At 54.2% G+C, this 17,028-nt stretch overlaps 5 protein-coding genes across 5 annotated transcripts; 3 read left to right on the top strand and 2 right to left on the bottom strand.

Moving 5' to 3' along the window:
• The first annotated feature begins 5,165 nt into the window (after window positions 1–5,165).
• HER10_EVM0007423 (WD domain-containing protein) lies at window positions 5,166–9,231 on the top strand. Its single transcript, XM_035476979.1, has 2 exons — window positions 5,166–6,184; window positions 6,292–9,231. The coding sequence occupies exons 1-2, from the start codon at window positions 6,022–6,024 to the stop codon at window positions 9,114–9,116; spliced, it is 2,988 nt and encodes a 995-aa protein (XP_035334114.1). The 5' UTR covers window positions 5,166–6,021; the 3' UTR covers window positions 9,117–9,231.
• A 51-nt stretch (window positions 9,232–9,282) lies between these two features.
• On the bottom strand, window positions 9,283–10,227 carry HER10_EVM0002820 (Snf7 family protein). Its single transcript, XM_035472514.1, has one exon. It carries the CDS (start codon window positions 10,046–10,048, stop codon window positions 9,413–9,415), a length of 636 nt encoding a protein of 211 aa, XP_035333814.1. The 5' UTR covers window positions 10,049–10,227; the 3' UTR covers window positions 9,283–9,412.
• A 1,889-nt stretch (window positions 10,228–12,116) lies between these two features.
• Window positions 12,117–13,241, top strand: HER10_EVM0004052 (nonselective cation channel; the record flags this gene model as incomplete). Its single annotated transcript, XM_035473709.1, has 1 exon — window positions 12,117–13,241. The coding sequence occupies one exon, from the start codon at window positions 12,117–12,119 to the stop codon at window positions 13,239–13,241; it is 1,125 nt and encodes a 374-aa protein (XP_035333891.1).
• A 97-nt stretch (window positions 13,242–13,338) lies between these two features.
• On the bottom strand, window positions 13,339–14,433 carry HER10_EVM0007517 (YesU protein; the record flags this gene model as incomplete). Its single annotated transcript, XM_035477071.1, has 1 exon — window positions 13,339–14,433. The coding sequence occupies exon 1, from the start codon at window positions 14,038–14,040 to the stop codon at window positions 13,339–13,341; it is 702 nt and encodes a 233-aa protein (XP_035334122.1). The 5' UTR covers window positions 14,041–14,433.
• A 1,597-nt stretch (window positions 14,434–16,030) lies between these two features.
• HER10_EVM0012275 (uncharacterized protein) lies at window positions 16,031–16,651 on the top strand (the record flags this gene model as incomplete). The annotated part of the gene is made up of 1 exon (XM_035481673.1): window positions 16,031–16,651. One exon carries the CDS (start codon window positions 16,031–16,033, stop codon window positions 16,649–16,651), a length of 621 nt encoding a protein of 206 aa, XP_035334472.1.
• Between the last annotated feature and the right edge of the window lie 377 nt (window positions 16,652–17,028).

The raw sequence follows: 17,028 nt of genomic DNA, 5'->3' as shown, positions 1-17,028 counted from the left end.
AAGGTAGGTCATCAATCAAGATAGAGTGCAGAGTATCTTGATATCTTTCAAGAAAGAAAACAAAATTTAGCTGGAGAGGTAGGTACAATGAGGGAACCTGGAAACAACCGTAGCGTCCGGAGCACATTGGTACCTACCTGAGAAGTTACAGATAACCCATCTCGGCTTAGCTAACGCCCCGGCCTGTGCTCCGACAAGACACCTGGGGAATCTCGGGAAGGCACCAAGAAAGAAGGGTTCCTTCCTGCGCTCTCAAAGCCAAAATCTCCACGACCCCTCGTGCCCTCTGAGCAAAGACTTCCTGACCAACTCTTTTGCATCCATCCTCCGCAGTCCGTACTCGATGCTGCATATTCCCTATCTTGGGGGTTGCATTCGACAAACTGACCTCGATGCGCATCGCCATCTCGGCCAAGACCCGAACAAGACCTGACCGGCCTGCATCGATCGACAACTGCCGTTGCAGTCGCAATCAGTTCATCGCGGTTGGTCTCCTCCCAACATTGAAACTAACGATGCGCCAGGCGCCTTCGAGCACAGCCATCCGGTCGTGTCTGCACTCTTCGGGCCTTCCCCCCTTCGCCCGCCGTATATCCTGCTGCACATATCGCAAGGCGTCTTCTCTTAGCAAACTTTGACCACGTTTTGCGCTGCCGGCTGCTAGGAGGGATACAGACACATGGCCCCCCCACTCTCCAGAAACCACTGTGCTATGCTGCCCGTCAGCATTTTAAGCCGCCCGACCGACAGACTCACTCACCCACATACACAGACGAAATCGGTGGATGGGTTCTCAGACAACCGCATGAGCGTCTCCCATCCGTCTGTTGTTTCGATGCTCCAATGCACGGAACTACCCTGCTCTCACGCCGCAGACAGGACATGCGCCGTGCAGCCTCGCACTGCCATCCTGGTCTCTTCTGACTCTGCCGTCGTGTCTCTTCAGGGTCTCTCGCGCCTTCACGCTTGCTATCAAGGACGACGCTCACCCTGCAACTGTCGCTGTCAGTCTGTCCGGGCACACGGCTACCGACCGCCCGTTGAAGGGCATAGGTACCGTCATGTCCAGGTCCATGGCCACAAAACCTAATTCCCTGCGAACTAAGTCCTGGCTGGATATCCAATCCAGAACCGCGGATCAAGTCCCGGTAAGCCACCCTCCATGAGCTGACCAAAACACGTCAAAGACGTTGAAACACCATCTTCATGCACCTGGTAGGCTGTCCCACAAGGCCTAGGAAACAATGGGAGCCTCACATGATGAATTATTTTTGGGATTTTCTGGACCACTCAACCAACGCCTTACAAGGGATGGCCGACATGGGTCACGACGACTGGCCTCCAGAAAGGCGAGCGGAATCCACTCCGAACGAAGGGCGTCCCGGGCAAAATCTTCCCATCATTCAAGATGCGCTGCAATATGCTTCAGATTACCTCTCGTGCCTTTGCTGCTTTGTGGAATGAGCTGTCGATGCCAAACATGGCGCTCGTCCTTGTTTCTTCCCATGTACGTATCCTGCAAAAGAGAAATACCTATGCAAGCCCAGTATCGCAGCGGGCCACCTCAGCCCCAGGCTTGGAGGCTTCAACGGTGCGTCTCACTCTCGGCCTGGGCGGTCCGGGCTGGAGCGGTGGTGCGAGCTGCTCGGAGCGAGAGGCGTTTTCGGTGGCTTGATGATGAGTACCGGCCCCGTCTCAAGGCGGCATGGTTGAGACTCGGCGGCCGCTGGATAGCTCAGGACCGATGCGATGCGCCTGAGCTGCACAATTTATGCCATTCGCAGTTTAGCAGGCGCCATCAGAGAGCATGGAGATCAGCCGCAGCACCCGGTCTTTCTTTGCCCGTTGTTTGTTTTCCTCCAGAAAATTGTTTGAGGACGAGACATCACTAAGACAGCTGGGAATCTATGACAGCATAAGATTTTCACCAATGGTATTTTGCGGAGGATGCCAAGATGTCACCATTGGGCTGAGGCTCACAAAGGACGGACAAACTGGGGATAGTCTATCGGGACAAATCTCTCGTGCATGCACCCACGCAAACCACGGCATCTCTCGCAGCCCATCCCCTAACTGGTAGGACTAGACCTCACGGATACGAATAGGGACCGTAGGATTCGTGGTGGATCCACGAAAAAGCCGAAGTTCCCCGGAAAATCACTTTAGGCCGTTTGTTCACGCAGTAGACTGACGAAGCTCGGGGGTCATTTCGCCTCATTCTGGTTGTCCGTTGTCATAAACAGGCATTCCATTCTGAGAGCACTCATCCAAAGAGCCAGTGCTTTTACGGACACAGTTTGCCTTGACTCATCGCAGTTTGGGAAACAATCTGATTGTTGAGCGTCGCCTCGTGACCTTGTGCGCGACTCGATGCGCCCGGCAATGACACGCCTGCACTCACACGAACAATCTCTAATAAAGAGAGAACGTCATACCCCCTTCGGAGGCGAGCATTCAGAGAGGGGAGTCCCGGGCTGACGTGCAGAAGAGGCGAACACCCAAGAAACTTACCCGGAGGTTTTCTAGAGAATTGCAAGGTCAGCTCCGAACAGCGCGCGCGCACAAGAAAAGCTTCGTGCGACATGACCGCGGGCGGATGGGAAAGTCATTGAAACCAAGTCGGCTTCCTCATTGGAGTTTTCTGCCATGTGCGACGTCGTTCCCGCGGCCTCTATTCGTGCTCGACCTGCATCTGTCAGGAGAGTCCCTTTGAAATCAGGTTGAGGGATCCCTCGTGTTTGTCCTAGTGAGCCTCCTGAACTTCTTGCCGCGCTTTTAGTGCCTGAGAGGTAGGCGCAGTCATGCGGGTGCCCGGACCGGGCGTTGTCACTTTTCGGAGGCTCACCGGGGAGGGCGGAAGCACCTGGTGTTGGCTCATGGCTGAAGCCGGCTGAATCGGCAGAGCGATCATATCCACTTACTTTCGTGGTAGGCCCGAGAATTGGCCATTTCAGATCGCGAATGAGAGAAGAGTAGGGGGAAACTATTGATCAGGGCGGAACGTTCGCCGCCGCCGATCTGCATCGTACACGTGTCAGTGACAGGTGCGTCTGACTTATCATTCGGCTTTCCATTTTTTTCGGCCCGCTCGACAGCAGCTTGTAGGCACAAGGGAAACCATGAAGCTAAGTGGCAAGAACATTACGATATGATTTGCCTCACCTCTTTTTTTCTGCTCTTCGAAATCGGTTGAGTAGTAAACGATGAGGCAGTTGAAAGTAAGTACAACCGGCCTTGGTTCAGTGAGAAGGGCCTGTATCAGAAAAGCGTTTTATGGCATCGGCCAGTGATGAAATCCAAGACGCATGGGAAACAACTTTGAAGGTAACATACAGGAACCTAAGAGCTAGAGCCGAGTCTGGGCACATGATTAGCATTTCATGTTGCGATGAACCAGACCAGTCTCGGCAGCCCGATGGGAGGGGGGAAAGAGGGAATATGGGTTTTGCTGTGCGATGGAGAAGTCGGCGTCGACGGGGAGGGGAATCGTGAATGCTGTCTATGTGTAGGTGTATGGAGCAGGTAATCAAGCAAGACAGAAGGGGATTCACTGAGAAGAAAAATAAACTTTCTTGGCCGATTGAGTTCCGTTGTGAGCTTAAATTGGGGAGGGAGGTGTATCTGCGGGTAAGAGGTATATGTGAGGGAACGCCACGGTTCATGACATATATGGGTGATTATGGTGATTATATGTCAAGTAAGCTGAGGGGGAATAAGATCAAGGTCAGATCTGATCTCGGATTTCTGAGTAGTTGTGAGATCTAGATGTGTGTCTCATGTAATACGCGAGTATCTGAGATCACGAATCCCAAAAGACAAGATCTCACCCTGCGTTCGTGGGGATACACGAAATGTAAGACAAGTCGTCGGCCGGCGGCGGGCGTGTCTAAATCTGGACATGCGCACATGTGTGCCACATCACACTCTTGCCCAACCATACTCCGTAGTGAACCTAGGATCCCCCATAGGCTTGAGGCGAGGTCTTTTTTCACTTTTGAATGTTGCTTTCTGCTGGCACGTTCTGGATTTTAACTCCACCCAAAGCCCCTCCCGCGTTTTTGCCACCCGTTGCTGCTCATTTGCGGGTCTTTTGCGAAGTCTAGGTGCTGTATGTATGTATGTATGTATTTCGTGCAGTGAGGCGGCAGGCACAAGTGGGAGGGAGGGAGACGTTGTAAATTGAGAGGTATGGTAACTTGAAAGTAGATGGGAGTGAGAGGGCTGAATGACGCTTCATTATCTTGAGCTTCTTTTCATATTCTTCCCGGAAGCCGTTCGTCATCCCGGGGGCGCTCGGGGGTACCTGCTATCAGAGAGAGCGACGGCTTCGGCGCATGGTCTGACCTTATGCCGTGCTCGCACCATGTAAAGTGAACGCTGGACAGCTTTCTAGGAGTAATGCAGAGTGAGTGAGTGAGTGGAATGCGGGCGGTGGACGGACGTGGCGGCATACTCCCGCGGCCGGTGGTCGCTCCGCATTGCTTGGGCAGACCCCTTGTTCTTGCGGCTTATTTTTGCCTGCCGGTCCTTGCCTACTTTGTCTGTTGCATGTCCACAACTCTTGTCACTGACTTGGTCTGGTATCCGCACTCAGTATGGATATCAGAGGGGTTCGATGGGGAGCTGAGGATGAGAGGTTGGAGGTGGGCATCGTGAGAGGATGCTGAGGGGATGAGGGGATGGGATGCGATGATGATATTGGTCAATTGCTCTGATCAACAGACATGGAGACGGAGGAGAGTAAATAGCAATAGAAGCGTGAGGGAGCGTGGGGAGCAATGCCTTTAGACAAGAGAACAAGGAAAAGTGATAATCGCCGGACCCGTCTGTTATTGCTCCATCATCCCCATCCCATCCCGCCACCTCCGCCCTCTCTCAGTCTGCCAAAACTTGTTTGCATGAGGTATCCGTGGATCCGTATGCGGACCTTAGTTCGGTACCATACGGAGTAGTTGCTCAGCGGTCAACTTGTTGTTGTGCTGTTGTGTTCCCGTGTTTCCATGTTCCATGGTTCCCTCGTTTCCCCTCTCATCCTATGCCAATCACCAATTTCTCAGGTTGAGGTGATTCCAAGGGACCAAAAAACAGGCTTTCCAGGCTGCAGAGCAATCCCCGCCTACCTCAGGTAGTGCCCACTTGGCTTCCCTAAGGTTCCCGTCTTCATACCGCCCGCCGCCGCCGCCGCCGCCGCCGCCTCTCGCCTTCCACACTCCGCTGCCTTGTCTTGCCTGCCACTGCCTTGTGTTCACCTTGCTCACCTGAGCTGTCACCTAAGGTAATTATCGGGCAGGTCTGGATCGCTTACCTGCATCCGTAATTATTGCCCTGCCTGCTTACCACACGGCGGCACCCAGGCATCTTCAACCAACAACGGCCAAGCGCTCCCGCTGCATTTCCACCCGCCGTGCCGCCCCCGGTCAGCCCAGCATCCAAACATCCAAGCATTCAACCCGCCGTTCAACATCATCCAACCAACCCTTCCTTTCCCCCAATCCAACTCTCCATCTCAATCCAAAATCTCAATCCCACTATTTTCCCACCCCACACCCTGTTCCATCTCCTCTTCTCTTTGCCTGCCTTGCTTCTGCTGTTGCATCGACACTCGCAGCTTTCAAGCCGCACCCGTTCCTTGCTTTATTTTCTGGATGCGACACAACTAAGACAACATTCTACACCTACCATTGCATCACCGCCAATAAGTAACCACGCCCATCAAAGGAACCCTAGCCGCCTTGCATCACGTCGCCCAAAGACTACCCTGGATATCAGTCCGCACATAGTCTCACTTGCCTCTCTCTCCCGCCGCATACTCTCGACCAAGAAGACGACGACCACTACCACCACGAAGCATTCCAGAGAAGCCAATCGACCGTAGTCCACCCCGCGACCGAGCACGAACCCCTTCTGCCCCTCGCCCGCATGGCCCGCGACTGCGCATACCTTTCCATTAGAGAAGAGCCGTAGAGACCGAGTCCTGCGCGACATCTCCATAACCTCCCGAACTACACACACTCGCCAGTCATGTCTGCCTTTACCTCACAACAGCCCGACGAAGGCTACTCCGAAGACCCTCTGAACCCTAGCTTCAGCGGCACCCAGGATGTCTCGGCTTCGCGTCCACCTGCAGACCTGCCCGCCTGGCTTGCCCAGCATCTCCCCGGCCTGTCCACCTCTGAAAAGACTGGTACGTTTACCTTGCCTTCTGATGCAGCTACAGCAGGGCAGACATTGGCTCTGCTTGCTCAAATTCCTTGGGGTAACAACTGACACGCCACCTTGCCAAATGAACAGAGCTTGCTATAGCACTCCTCGACCAGCTACCCACATCGACCATCGTCGAAATCGTCGAGCGTCTACACCCTCGCATGTACATCAACTTCGTTCACTACTTGCCGACAGAAGTCTGCCTGAAGATTCTCGGATACCTCGATCCTCTCTCTCTCATCCACGTCGCCAAGGCTTGCCACGCCTGGCACGAACTGGCCCTCGACCGCAAGCTATGGGAAAAGCTGTACAACATGGAGGGCTGGAAGGCCATCTACTCGGAAGTCAACAAGTGGGAAGAAGACGCGAACAAACCCCAGAACCAATCTCCCAGCTCTCTCCACAGGGTTCGATCATGCGAGGACGGCCACACGCACAAGAAGCGCGCGATATCCGAAGACAACGATCTCGAGATGACGGACGCCGGGGCTTCGGTCACCAGGGAAGATTCGATGAACTCAATCATGGGTAACAGCATCTTTGGCAGCCCTGCCTCGTCATTCGGCTTCTCTCGGAATTCAGCTACGCCGCAACATGGAGATATGGATCTAGACAGGTCGGCTTCGGGGTCCACACGTCGAAGTACGGAGAGAAATTTCGGCGTCGACACCAAGGGCAAGGGTAAAGCATCGCCTATGCTACGGGCCGCTCTTGTCAAGGAAGACTCGCTGCCGCCCATGATGTCCACCGACGCTCTCGGCAGAATCTCGCGGTCGTCACTATGGTCCTGGGACGCACCTAGCCGACGGTACAGGCTCGACTGGAAGTATCTATATACGATGCGCTACCGCCTGGAGCAAAACTGGGAGCTGGGCAAGTTCACCAACTTCCAGCTGCCCCACCCGGATCACCCGCAAGAAGGCCACCAAGAGTGCATATACAGTCTGCAATTCGACAGCGAATACCTCGTCAGCGGTAGTCGTGACAAGACCCTTCGTATCTGGAGTCTGCACACCCAGCGATTGTTGAGGCCGCCCCTGGAAGGCCATACTGGATCTGTTCTCTGCTTGCAGTTCGATGCGGACAAGGACGAAGATTTGATCGTCTCTGGAAGCAGTGACTCCAACGTCATTCTGTGGAAGTTTTCAACAGGACAGATGATTCAAAGGCTCAAGAATGCTCACTCCGAGTCGGTTCTCAACATCAAATTCGACAAAAGGATTCTGGTCACATGCTCAAAGGACAAGACTATCAAGATTTTCAACCGCCGACCGCTCAAATACGGTGATCCGGGCTACGGTGACGGCGATGTCGTCTTCAACGCCCCGAAACGCGTCAGAGACTACGGATACGGCAACCCCATGGACGACCTGCCTCTCAAGCCTGCGTATAGCCTTATTGGTTCTCTGGACGGACATGGAGCGGCTGTCAACGCCGTTCAAATCCATGGCAACGAAGTGGTGTCAGCCAGCGGTGACAGAAACATCAAGGTCTGGGACTGGACAAAGCAGGTCTGTATCCGGACAGTCGTTGGCCATAGTAAGGGCATTGCCTGCGTGCAGTACGACGGTCGGAGGATTGTTAGCGGCAGCAGCGACAACGAGGTCAAGGTGTTTGACAGGTTCACGGGTCTCGAAGTCGCCAGTCTGCGCGCGCACACGAACCTTGTGCGAACGGTCCAGGCTGGTTTCGGCGATCTTCCTTACAGCGCTGAAGAGGATAAGGCTGAGGCCAAGAGGATTGACGAGATGTACTTTAAGGCGGTAGCTGATGGAGTCGTCAGCCCCTTTAGCGATCATGGCAGTCGCCGTGGTCGTGCCCAGGCCCGTAACGCGGGTAGTCAACGACCGGAGGACATTACGGCGTACGGTGCCATTCTTCCTCCCGGCGGCGGTGGCGGCAAATACGCTCGCATCGTGTCTGGCTCCTACGACCAGAGTATCATCATCTGGCGCCGTGATAAGGAGGGCGTTTGGAAGGACACGCAACACCTGCGTCAGGAAGAGGGAGCTGCGGCAGCCCAAAGTCAAGCTCAAGCTGCGGCGAGAGCGGCTTCGCAGCTCACCGCACAAGAGATGCTGGCAAACTTGGAGTCAGCCTCCTCGTCCACGGCGCGCGGCACTCGGGGATCTTCTCCCAGGACAACCGTCGACAGTCCCATTATTGCCACCATCACACCCGATTCGGCACAGGCTTTTATGAACCTGATTGATGCGGTTGTGCCTCGGGGACCGACGCAGCTGCGCCAGGCTTTGCATCACTACCCGACGATGCTGGTGTACAATTCACATATTCAGGCTGCCATTAGCAGAGACCCAAACCCGCGCATCAGAGCCGACCTCCGCAATGTACTCAATGCTGCCCTTTTGGAGACGCAACTCAACCAGTCGCGCCGTCTTATGGCGAACCGCGAGGCGCAAACAATTGATCCGCCATCGCTGCCACCCTTGAATGGATTCGCTCCGTCGTCAAGCACACAGGTCCAGCAGCCGAATCTTGCCAGATTTCATATGGAAGTTCTGCGCCAGCGACAGGCTCAAGAACAAGAAGCTGCTGCCGCCGCCGCCGCCGCCGCTACACCCGCCGCCGGACCTGCGACGCCCCAGGTGCAAGGACATTTACACATCCAGGGACAAGCTCAGAATCAAGCACAGCCGACGCAGCCCGGAGCACCCGTTCAGACTCAGGCGACGCCGGTGCCGGTACAAGGTGCGCAAAACCCTGTGCCGGACGCGGCACACCACCCGCACATTGCCAACGGCGACAACGGCCCAGCGAGGGTGTTCAAGTTGCAATACGATGCCCGCAGGATCATTTGTTGTAGTCAGACGAGTGTCATTGTGGGCTGGGACTTTTGCAACAACGATTCGGAGTTGGAGGAGGTTGCGCGGTTCTTTGGGACGGTGGAGTAGAGGTGGACGACGTAGCGTGTTGGAATAGCAGTAGTAGTAGCAGCATCTCACTGGCATAGCGAATCGTATCGGCAGAGGGAGGACTCATTGGTTTTACTTTCGGGAAGAAGAGGAGTTTCGGAACAATAAGAAGTGTTTTCGAGTTGTGAACATGAATAACCACTGTGCCTGGTACTTGTAATGATGTGGATATGAGGTATGCCATTACGCCGACAACAAAACGAAACTCCAAAAGCTCGCCTTTGCTCTCCCATCTAATCTTGGTCTCCTTTCCTGCACCACACTCTGCAAGCACATTAGCCAGCAGCCTCCTTGAGCTTGGCACCCTCCTTGGCCGGCTCCTCATCCACAAACTCGGGCAACTCCTCCTGCAAGAAACTCGGCATGGCGCCCATCTCGGGCTCCAACTCGGCCTCCATCCCCAACGCCTCCAACTCGGCATCCAGCTCCGCCTCGTCCACGTCCTCGGGCACATCGTACGACCGCGCCAAACTCTCCTGGATATCGTTTCCAATATCCATCAAATCCGCCATCTCATCCTGCAACCTCTCAATCTTGTCAATGTCCACCTTCCCATACTGCTTCTTGAGTTCCTTGTTTGTCGTCTTGAGCGCGTCGACGGTGGCCATGGTATTTTTCAGGTTATCCTGCATCGTCTGCGCCTGCTCCATGTTCCAGACCTGGGACTGGAGCTGGTCGCGCTGGGACTCGTACATTTTGCGGCGCTGGAGGACTTTTAGGGCTTTTTGCTTGATTGCGTTTTTACCGGGGCCGTCGCGCATTTTGGAGAGTTTTTGCTGGTAGGTGTTTAGTTCTGCGGTGAGGGCGGAGAGTTTGACGTCGATTGAGGAGATGCGGTCGTCGATGTTTGTGATTGCGCTGTTTAGGGTTGGTTTTGGGCCCTTGGGGGCTGCGCCGAAGAGGCGGTTCATTGTTGCGGTTTCGGTTTTACTTGGTGTGCGGGTCGTGTGAGAGATTTCGATGAGTCTTTTGGGGTGGTGAACGAGAGTCTTGGTGGTGTGGTGGTGAGGATGTTTTGGTTTTTGGTGGGCGACTGTGTCGTTGCCTGGATGACGTTGCGTGGTGATGAAGCTGGGTGACGGTTATCGATAGGACCCCGCGGTCGGGATGGTGGTTGCGGGTGGTTGGGCAGGCCCCCCGCTGAGGTACCAGGCGAAAGGGAGAAATGTAAGGCCGGTGCTCCGAGAGGCTTGGTCTCGGTGGACCCCGGATTTTGCGAACGCGACGTCCCTTACCTTAGTCTTTGCCATGTCCGGCTTGGCGGAGACAGTGATGAAGCCCGGATATCCGCTGTTCAACGTTCTCCAGATCCCATTTTACATCTCATGAACTCGATACGTTTAATCAACCTCTGCGATTAGGACAAAGTGACTGGTCGGTGGAGTGCTCAAGTCCACGAACAACCCTCAAAGGTGAAGGCTAAGAATTCCTTGGTTCAAGTTCTAGCATGGTCATCTGGAGATGTAGCTACACCGTGGTGAACTCTGTTTGTCCCTCTTTCCGGCATGCTGCTCTGAGCAAAAGCCTCGTCACTTGCTTCAATCAGAAATGCTACTTCAAACACGGTCTCGGGGTCTGGCGCCTTGTCAGGGGTCACCGGCTACGCGCGTGCGCAGCGACTCGCACTTACATAATGGTTTCCTCCCAAATCCTGGGCATCGCGGCTGGTGTCTTGTAATGAATCGCCAAGATTCCATGACTAAAAACAGGGCCCCTTTACCCCAGCTGTTCCGTATTGTCCTTTTTAAGGGGACGATTCGTCAGCGGACAATTAGGACAGGTGCTCGTTTCTCTGATTGCCCGTGGCCTTTTGATCTGTGTGCCATTACCATTTGCCTCTTGATGTATCCCATAGCAAAAGTGAATGTATTTGCGACGCAGACGGACCACACCGACCTGTGAGAAGCTGGAGATGAGACGGTCGCCGACGGAGGAGATGGCGGAAGAGGCCAAATTGTGGACGGGCCGTCAGAGGTGTCGTGGTGCCGAGGAGGAGGACGACGAAGGTCCTGGTGTCGCTGGCGGCTCGGAGACTGAGGCTTGTCTTGGTGATGGTGACGAGGACGAGAAACCCGGGGTTCCGTCTTCAGTTTCTGAGCTGCCCATCTATGTTTCAATGCATCGGTACGTTCATTAAGCTCGGAACATCTCATGATAGATTTCGGATATCACAATACTGACCATGGGTAGCGTCCGTCGGCTCATCAATGCAAGTATAGGTAAGGAACAACTTTTATTGTCAGGAAACAAGTACACTCACACTGAGATCTAGATGATCCATACACACTCAGCCAGTTGAGTGACCCTAGGATGAACATTCTCATCGTCCGGCCTCTTGTTGAGCGTCTATATCACCCCAACGACATCACCATAGGTACGTGGCCCCCTTTTACTCAATACCACTCATGACTAACACCAAAACAAGTCTACTGCCTCCTTGCCAACCGCCTCTACTTCCTTCGCCAGCAGGCAACTTCAGTCCACCAACCCGTCAACATAGCCCGTGCAACACTCTGCGAACTCGTAGCAGCCCGCGTCCTCCGCCGCTTCCACGAAGCCAATCCGGGCTCCCAAGGCCTCCTCTTCCTCTCACGCCTCCTCGTCGGCGGCTTCGATCCGTTCGAGGGCGCCCCCGAAGCCGTGGAGTTTGAAGGCCGTCGGCAGTGGGCACCACAGGAACGTGGTGGTCTCGAACGCAAACTCACCGCCCTCGAGCTGGCCATCCTCTCCGAGAGCAAGACCTTCATCTCCTCGCCCGGATGCCAGCGCGTCATCAACGCCGTCTACGAGGGCCGCGTCGTCTACACCCCGCTCTCTTTTGTCGACATCCTGCCCGACCACTACGAGTACCGCCCCATCTCCCTCTATGACCCGCGAAAAGCGCCCCTCCTAAACCATTACCGCCTCATCGTCCCGCGCTCCCGTAACTCCATCGAATTCGTCCAGTTCCTCATCCTGATGATCCTCTACTTCCTCGCCATGCTCTATCGCCGCAGCAGCAACGAGGTCTTTGAGTTTCTCTTCTGTATCTACGCCGCCGGCTGGGTCCTCGACGAAGTCGCCGCCGTGGCAGAGCACGGCTGGGAGGTCCACGCGCAAAATCTCTGGTCCTGGCTCGACGTTACCTTTTCCGCAATCTACGCCGTATACGTCCTGGCGCGCATCTACGACGTAGGAGCAGGCCACTTCCCCGACGGTCACGGCTTACACATCCTCCCGCTCGCGGCGCCCATTCTGCTCACCCGCGTCGCCTTCAACATCGCACCCGACAACATCGTTCTCATCTCCTTACACGCCATGATGAAGGATTTCTTGCTGTTGTCGTTCCTCGCGTGCTGGTGCTTCATGGGCTTCCTCCTTGCGCTGCAGTGGCTCATCGACTCCAACGACAACTTCAACGAGACGCCCTCGTGGTTCGCCATTTGCAAGTGGATGCTCTGGATCTGGTTCGGTCTCGACGGCACCGGCATCCAGGAGTCGACGCAGTTCCACATCATTCTCGGCCCGGCGCTCATGGTCGGCTTCGCGTTCCTCGGCAACACGCTGTTCCTGACGATCCTCGTCGCCGTGCTCACAAACACTTTTTCCAATATTATTGCCGACGAGGCGGCTGAGGTACGCTTTCGTCGCGCGGTGCTGACCTTCGAAGGCGTCAAGAGCGATGCCATCTTCGCATATCCGCCGCCCTTTAACATCTTTGCGCTTGCGACGCTGCTGCCGTTACGGTTCGCCGTGTCAGCCGAGACGTTTCACAGGGTCAACGTCGCGCTCATTCGCGCGCTGAATTTGCCGACGTTGTTGTTGATCAGTCTATACGAGAGGCGACAGTTTTCGCGCCGGATGAGGAAGAAAATGAGTGGTGGCGGTGGCCGCCAGAGATTCTTGGGTTGGCAGCTTTCGGGGTTCTCGCCGCACGGCGATATCCAGGCCGTGTTCGATACGGCTCCACCGCCGGATGTTGCTGATTTGATCGAGGAGCTGGATAAGATTGGCGACGAGGGGTCTGTGACGAGCGAGGTTGTGCCCAAGTTGTCGGCTGATTTGGGTCGACCTATTCGATGGAGATCAAGGCTACGGAATGGGGTTCAGGAGCACGATGATTAAAGGAGGTTGAAGAGGTGCGGCCGCAGTAATAGTGGCTTATTATCTATTATATCAAAGCATCATAATACATCTATCCATGTCCGTCATCATCCTTTCTTCAAAGCTTCCACACCTGAAGGTTACGATATCTCGCAACAAGAGGTTGCATCTGCCTGAACCCAATTCTTCCATCCCGAATAATAGGTCCCGTGGACTTGTCGTCGTAAAACTCAAAGATGGGCAAGTCGTTGATGCGGAACTTGACCTCGCGCTTGTCCTTGATAACCTCAATCTTGTAAAACGCACCAGCGGCATCAGGGACGGGGGGCAAGGGGTCCGCGCCTTGAGAGACAAGGTGGAAACCAGGTGACTTGCGCAGGTTCGCCAGATGGAACGCTCTCTCCTCGGGCCAGCGTCTGCGGAAGTAGGACGCGTGCAGCGTGCGTATGTCGGAGGAGTGGTACTGCGGGTAGCTCCCGTTCCTGGGCTTGAGGGACGGGTCGAAGATGGATCCCTTGCCGTCGTCGGCGACGGTGGCGGCGCCGAAGAAGAACATGGCCAGGCCGGGTTCGTTGCGCGGGGAGAATTCCCAGGTGATGCGGATGCCGTCGGGAAAGACCTCGGGGACCCAGTAGACGAAGTAGTCGTCTGGGTTACCGCCGCCCGAGAGCTCGAGGGTGTCGTTGACGGCTGCTACGGTGAGGGGGCCCTCTGCTACCCAGGTTGCGACGTCGGCGGTTGAGTTTAGCGGGTTGCTGTAGAGGAGTGTCTCTGCCATTGTCGAGGTTGCGAGGGCGAGGAGTGCGGTGAGGGTACGCATGGTGGATGGTTCAGAGGAGGAGAGCAGAAGTTTGAGAGCTTGATGACTTATGTGATGATGTCGACCCGGGGGCTTGGATGCTGATCTTCCGAGGAACCTCAAGGGAATGCCCTAAGCTGGAGAGACAATGAGGATCACAAAGGTCACATTGGAGCAGCTCCAGTGGAGATATGAGATGTTTTGTAGCTGTACGGAATCGAAGACTGTTCACATTGTCCCAAGCGCGTCAGTAAAGTTTGCATCTTGGAGCGGAGTGATGCTGCACCGAGATTCCCGAGTCCGGGGTGTTCCCCCGGGAGTGGAGAACCGGGAGGTTGACAGGTGCGCCGAGCTAAACTGAGAGGGGCAACTCCCGAGTCCCGCCATTCGAGTTTAAAGTCGCGCAATGTTGTCATCTGAAAGGTAAAAGGTGTGATTAATATAAACGGTCAGAATTCTACCTTGAATAGAAGTTTGGGCCGACAAAGCTTTTTAGCAACTTGAGCCATGTGCAGTTTGTGGGTGGCATCCGAAATGCTTATCTCATGTCGCTTCTGCAGCCCTGTATCACGCCATGTCGACACTGAGTGAAATCCATGGAGGTAAAAGTTCAAGGTGGAAACATGTGGCCAAAGTTGAGTTTTCTGGACACTTTGTGCCCGGGCTACTCCGTGATCCTGCGTCCGAAACCGAACTCTTGACATTCAAGTAAACATTCATGAGTCTCTGCTGGGGGAGCAGAGTTTCCACCAATTGAGGGGGTGGAGATCACGTTGCATCCGGTAATGAGCCTAAATAACCGATTCGAACGAGGCGGAAATTGCAAGTGTTCTTGGACGGCATCTTGGCAATGCCCGTGCTATCCGGAGAGATAGTCTCCGTCTCAACTTTCACATTTGCAGAGCTGATCGGATGGCGTAACGTTGAATTGGTGACCGGCCGGACGGAGTGACAGCGGCCGGGCCCGGATTTCCAACGGCGCTTTTGACGACGTCGTAGCGGCGCCGGCCCCCTCAGGTGTTACCGGCGCCCATGCCTATTTCACTTACTATAATGTTCTTGTGATGATAATAGCCCTCCGATGTACCATGCTGTCAATTAGTACCCACCTTTACTCCCCAGAGTTTTCACCCATAAGGAATTGACGCATATCGTAGCGCTGTTTATCCATCATCCGTCATCATGGACTTTTAATTCCAACTTCCGAGTGGCTTTTCTCGTTATGTCTGCGCACGTCTTTCCAAACTTCTACTTGATCAATCAAAGCCAAGTGCTACTGGAAAACATTCGTAGCGAAACCACGTATGGGAACTCCCCTGAGTTGCATGTATCTGTGACGTACCTTAGACAAGTTGCCTTCTCTCAAGTCCTCGATAGGACTTAAATCATTCAATTCTCGTGCCATGGTGTTTATATTCCATGAAGATTAAAAGTCAGGCATAAGGGACGAAGAGAACTAATACTAGTTCAAGTATGCCGTTGTCCCGATGAACAGGTACTTGGCTACCATTCGATGATCTTGGACCCTGAGGCTCTGTTCAATTTCCCTACAAATGGACCCCGAAAGGACCAATAATGGACCCCGAAGACAATACTGGAGCCCGAAATCACGGATCTGAGCCGAAGAACCCCCACTTTCCACCGTTTCGTCTACTTCAAGATAGACGACAAGGCTCCTGAAGCTCCGACAGTGGATCTCTACCCGGGAAACTCCTCCGCCAACTCCGCCATCGGAATGGTATGCCCATGACAATGATGGGGACCTCAATAACGCTCAGTCTCGCTTTGCCCAGCTGGGCTGAGATATCCCACTTAACGGGTATTATTACTATGATTCATCGTACGATGGGATCATTTAGGCAACAGCCATGAAGCTGATATCTATGAGCCTTGTGACCCAACACCTCACAGCATAAGTCGAAGGACGAAAGAAATAACCGATACACAAAAGCCTTGGCATATCCAGATAACCTTCTTACTATCCAAGTTACCTCCCGTTCAAATTATCACAATGGCTCCCGGCTGGCTTGAGAAGTTCATCGTCCGCGTAGACGCCACTCCGGACAAACGCCGCACCGAAGAGACACCTGCTCTGGAAGTCCACTACACCGCACTCAAAGAACACCGCCGCATCCTCGGTGTAAAGGGCGACACAACGCCGCGCTACGAAGTAAAACGGCAAGCGGTCCTCGCAGCCTGGGGAGACAAGTGCCATGTCACATCACCCTCGAACGGAGGCCAAGAAGTGGCCATGATCGATTTCAACACCCTGCCCGCCCAGACCGAGGTCCAATTTCTGCAACGTGCGCTTAAGATCAATATCAAAGAGAGCAACGGAAAGTACGAGTCTGGGGAGCTGGGCAATCTGCATTGGAAGGCGACGGGTATGAAGGCGTATGGACGGGCGTCGTGGGAGCTGAGGGATGAGGCGGAGATGATTTTGTCTGTCACAATTGACGATCACCAAGTGAATGGTGTGATTTCTGTTTGGAAAAAGGGCCTTGGACCGGAGACTGTGGAGGAAGTTGTCATGGTTGGGCTTTCCAAGATTGAAGAGTACAGGAGAATGATGCGGAATGCCAAGATATCTAGCATAGGAGTTGCTGCCAATGCGACATGGTTGGCGGCGTAGTCAGACATATACTGGTGTCGCACTACTCTTTATCAACCTCACAACGACTTGTGTTATTGTTCAATCATCAGAAGTCAAGAAATGAGGTCGTGGGCGATTCTATTAAGAGATCTTCGGTACGAGATCAAAAGCAACTTGGGCGTTTATCTATTTCGTGCGTTTCCCAAAGGTTGCTAACGAACGGAGGCAGACGTACAGTAAGGAAGGCCCTGTCAATAGTATCGACAGAGTGTCTCAATTGAAGCCTCTTGTTGTGAATAGGAACCAGGTCTAAAACAAGTCGAATTTCAATTTTCATGGCAAACTTGACCAATTTCGGGTCATGCGAAATTGTGCATCGAAACATGTTTATATTAACCGTGGCTGGACCCTTCCGC

This window comes from Colletotrichum scovillei (assembly GCF_011075155.1).
Source record: "Colletotrichum scovillei strain TJNH1 chromosome Unknown Contig00005, whole genome shotgun sequence".
Classification (NCBI taxonomy): Eukaryota; Fungi; Ascomycota; class Sordariomycetes; order Glomerellales; family Glomerellaceae; genus Colletotrichum; species Colletotrichum scovillei.
Note: the sequence above shows the minus strand (reverse complement) of the source record. Positions and strands in the feature narration are given on the sequence as shown.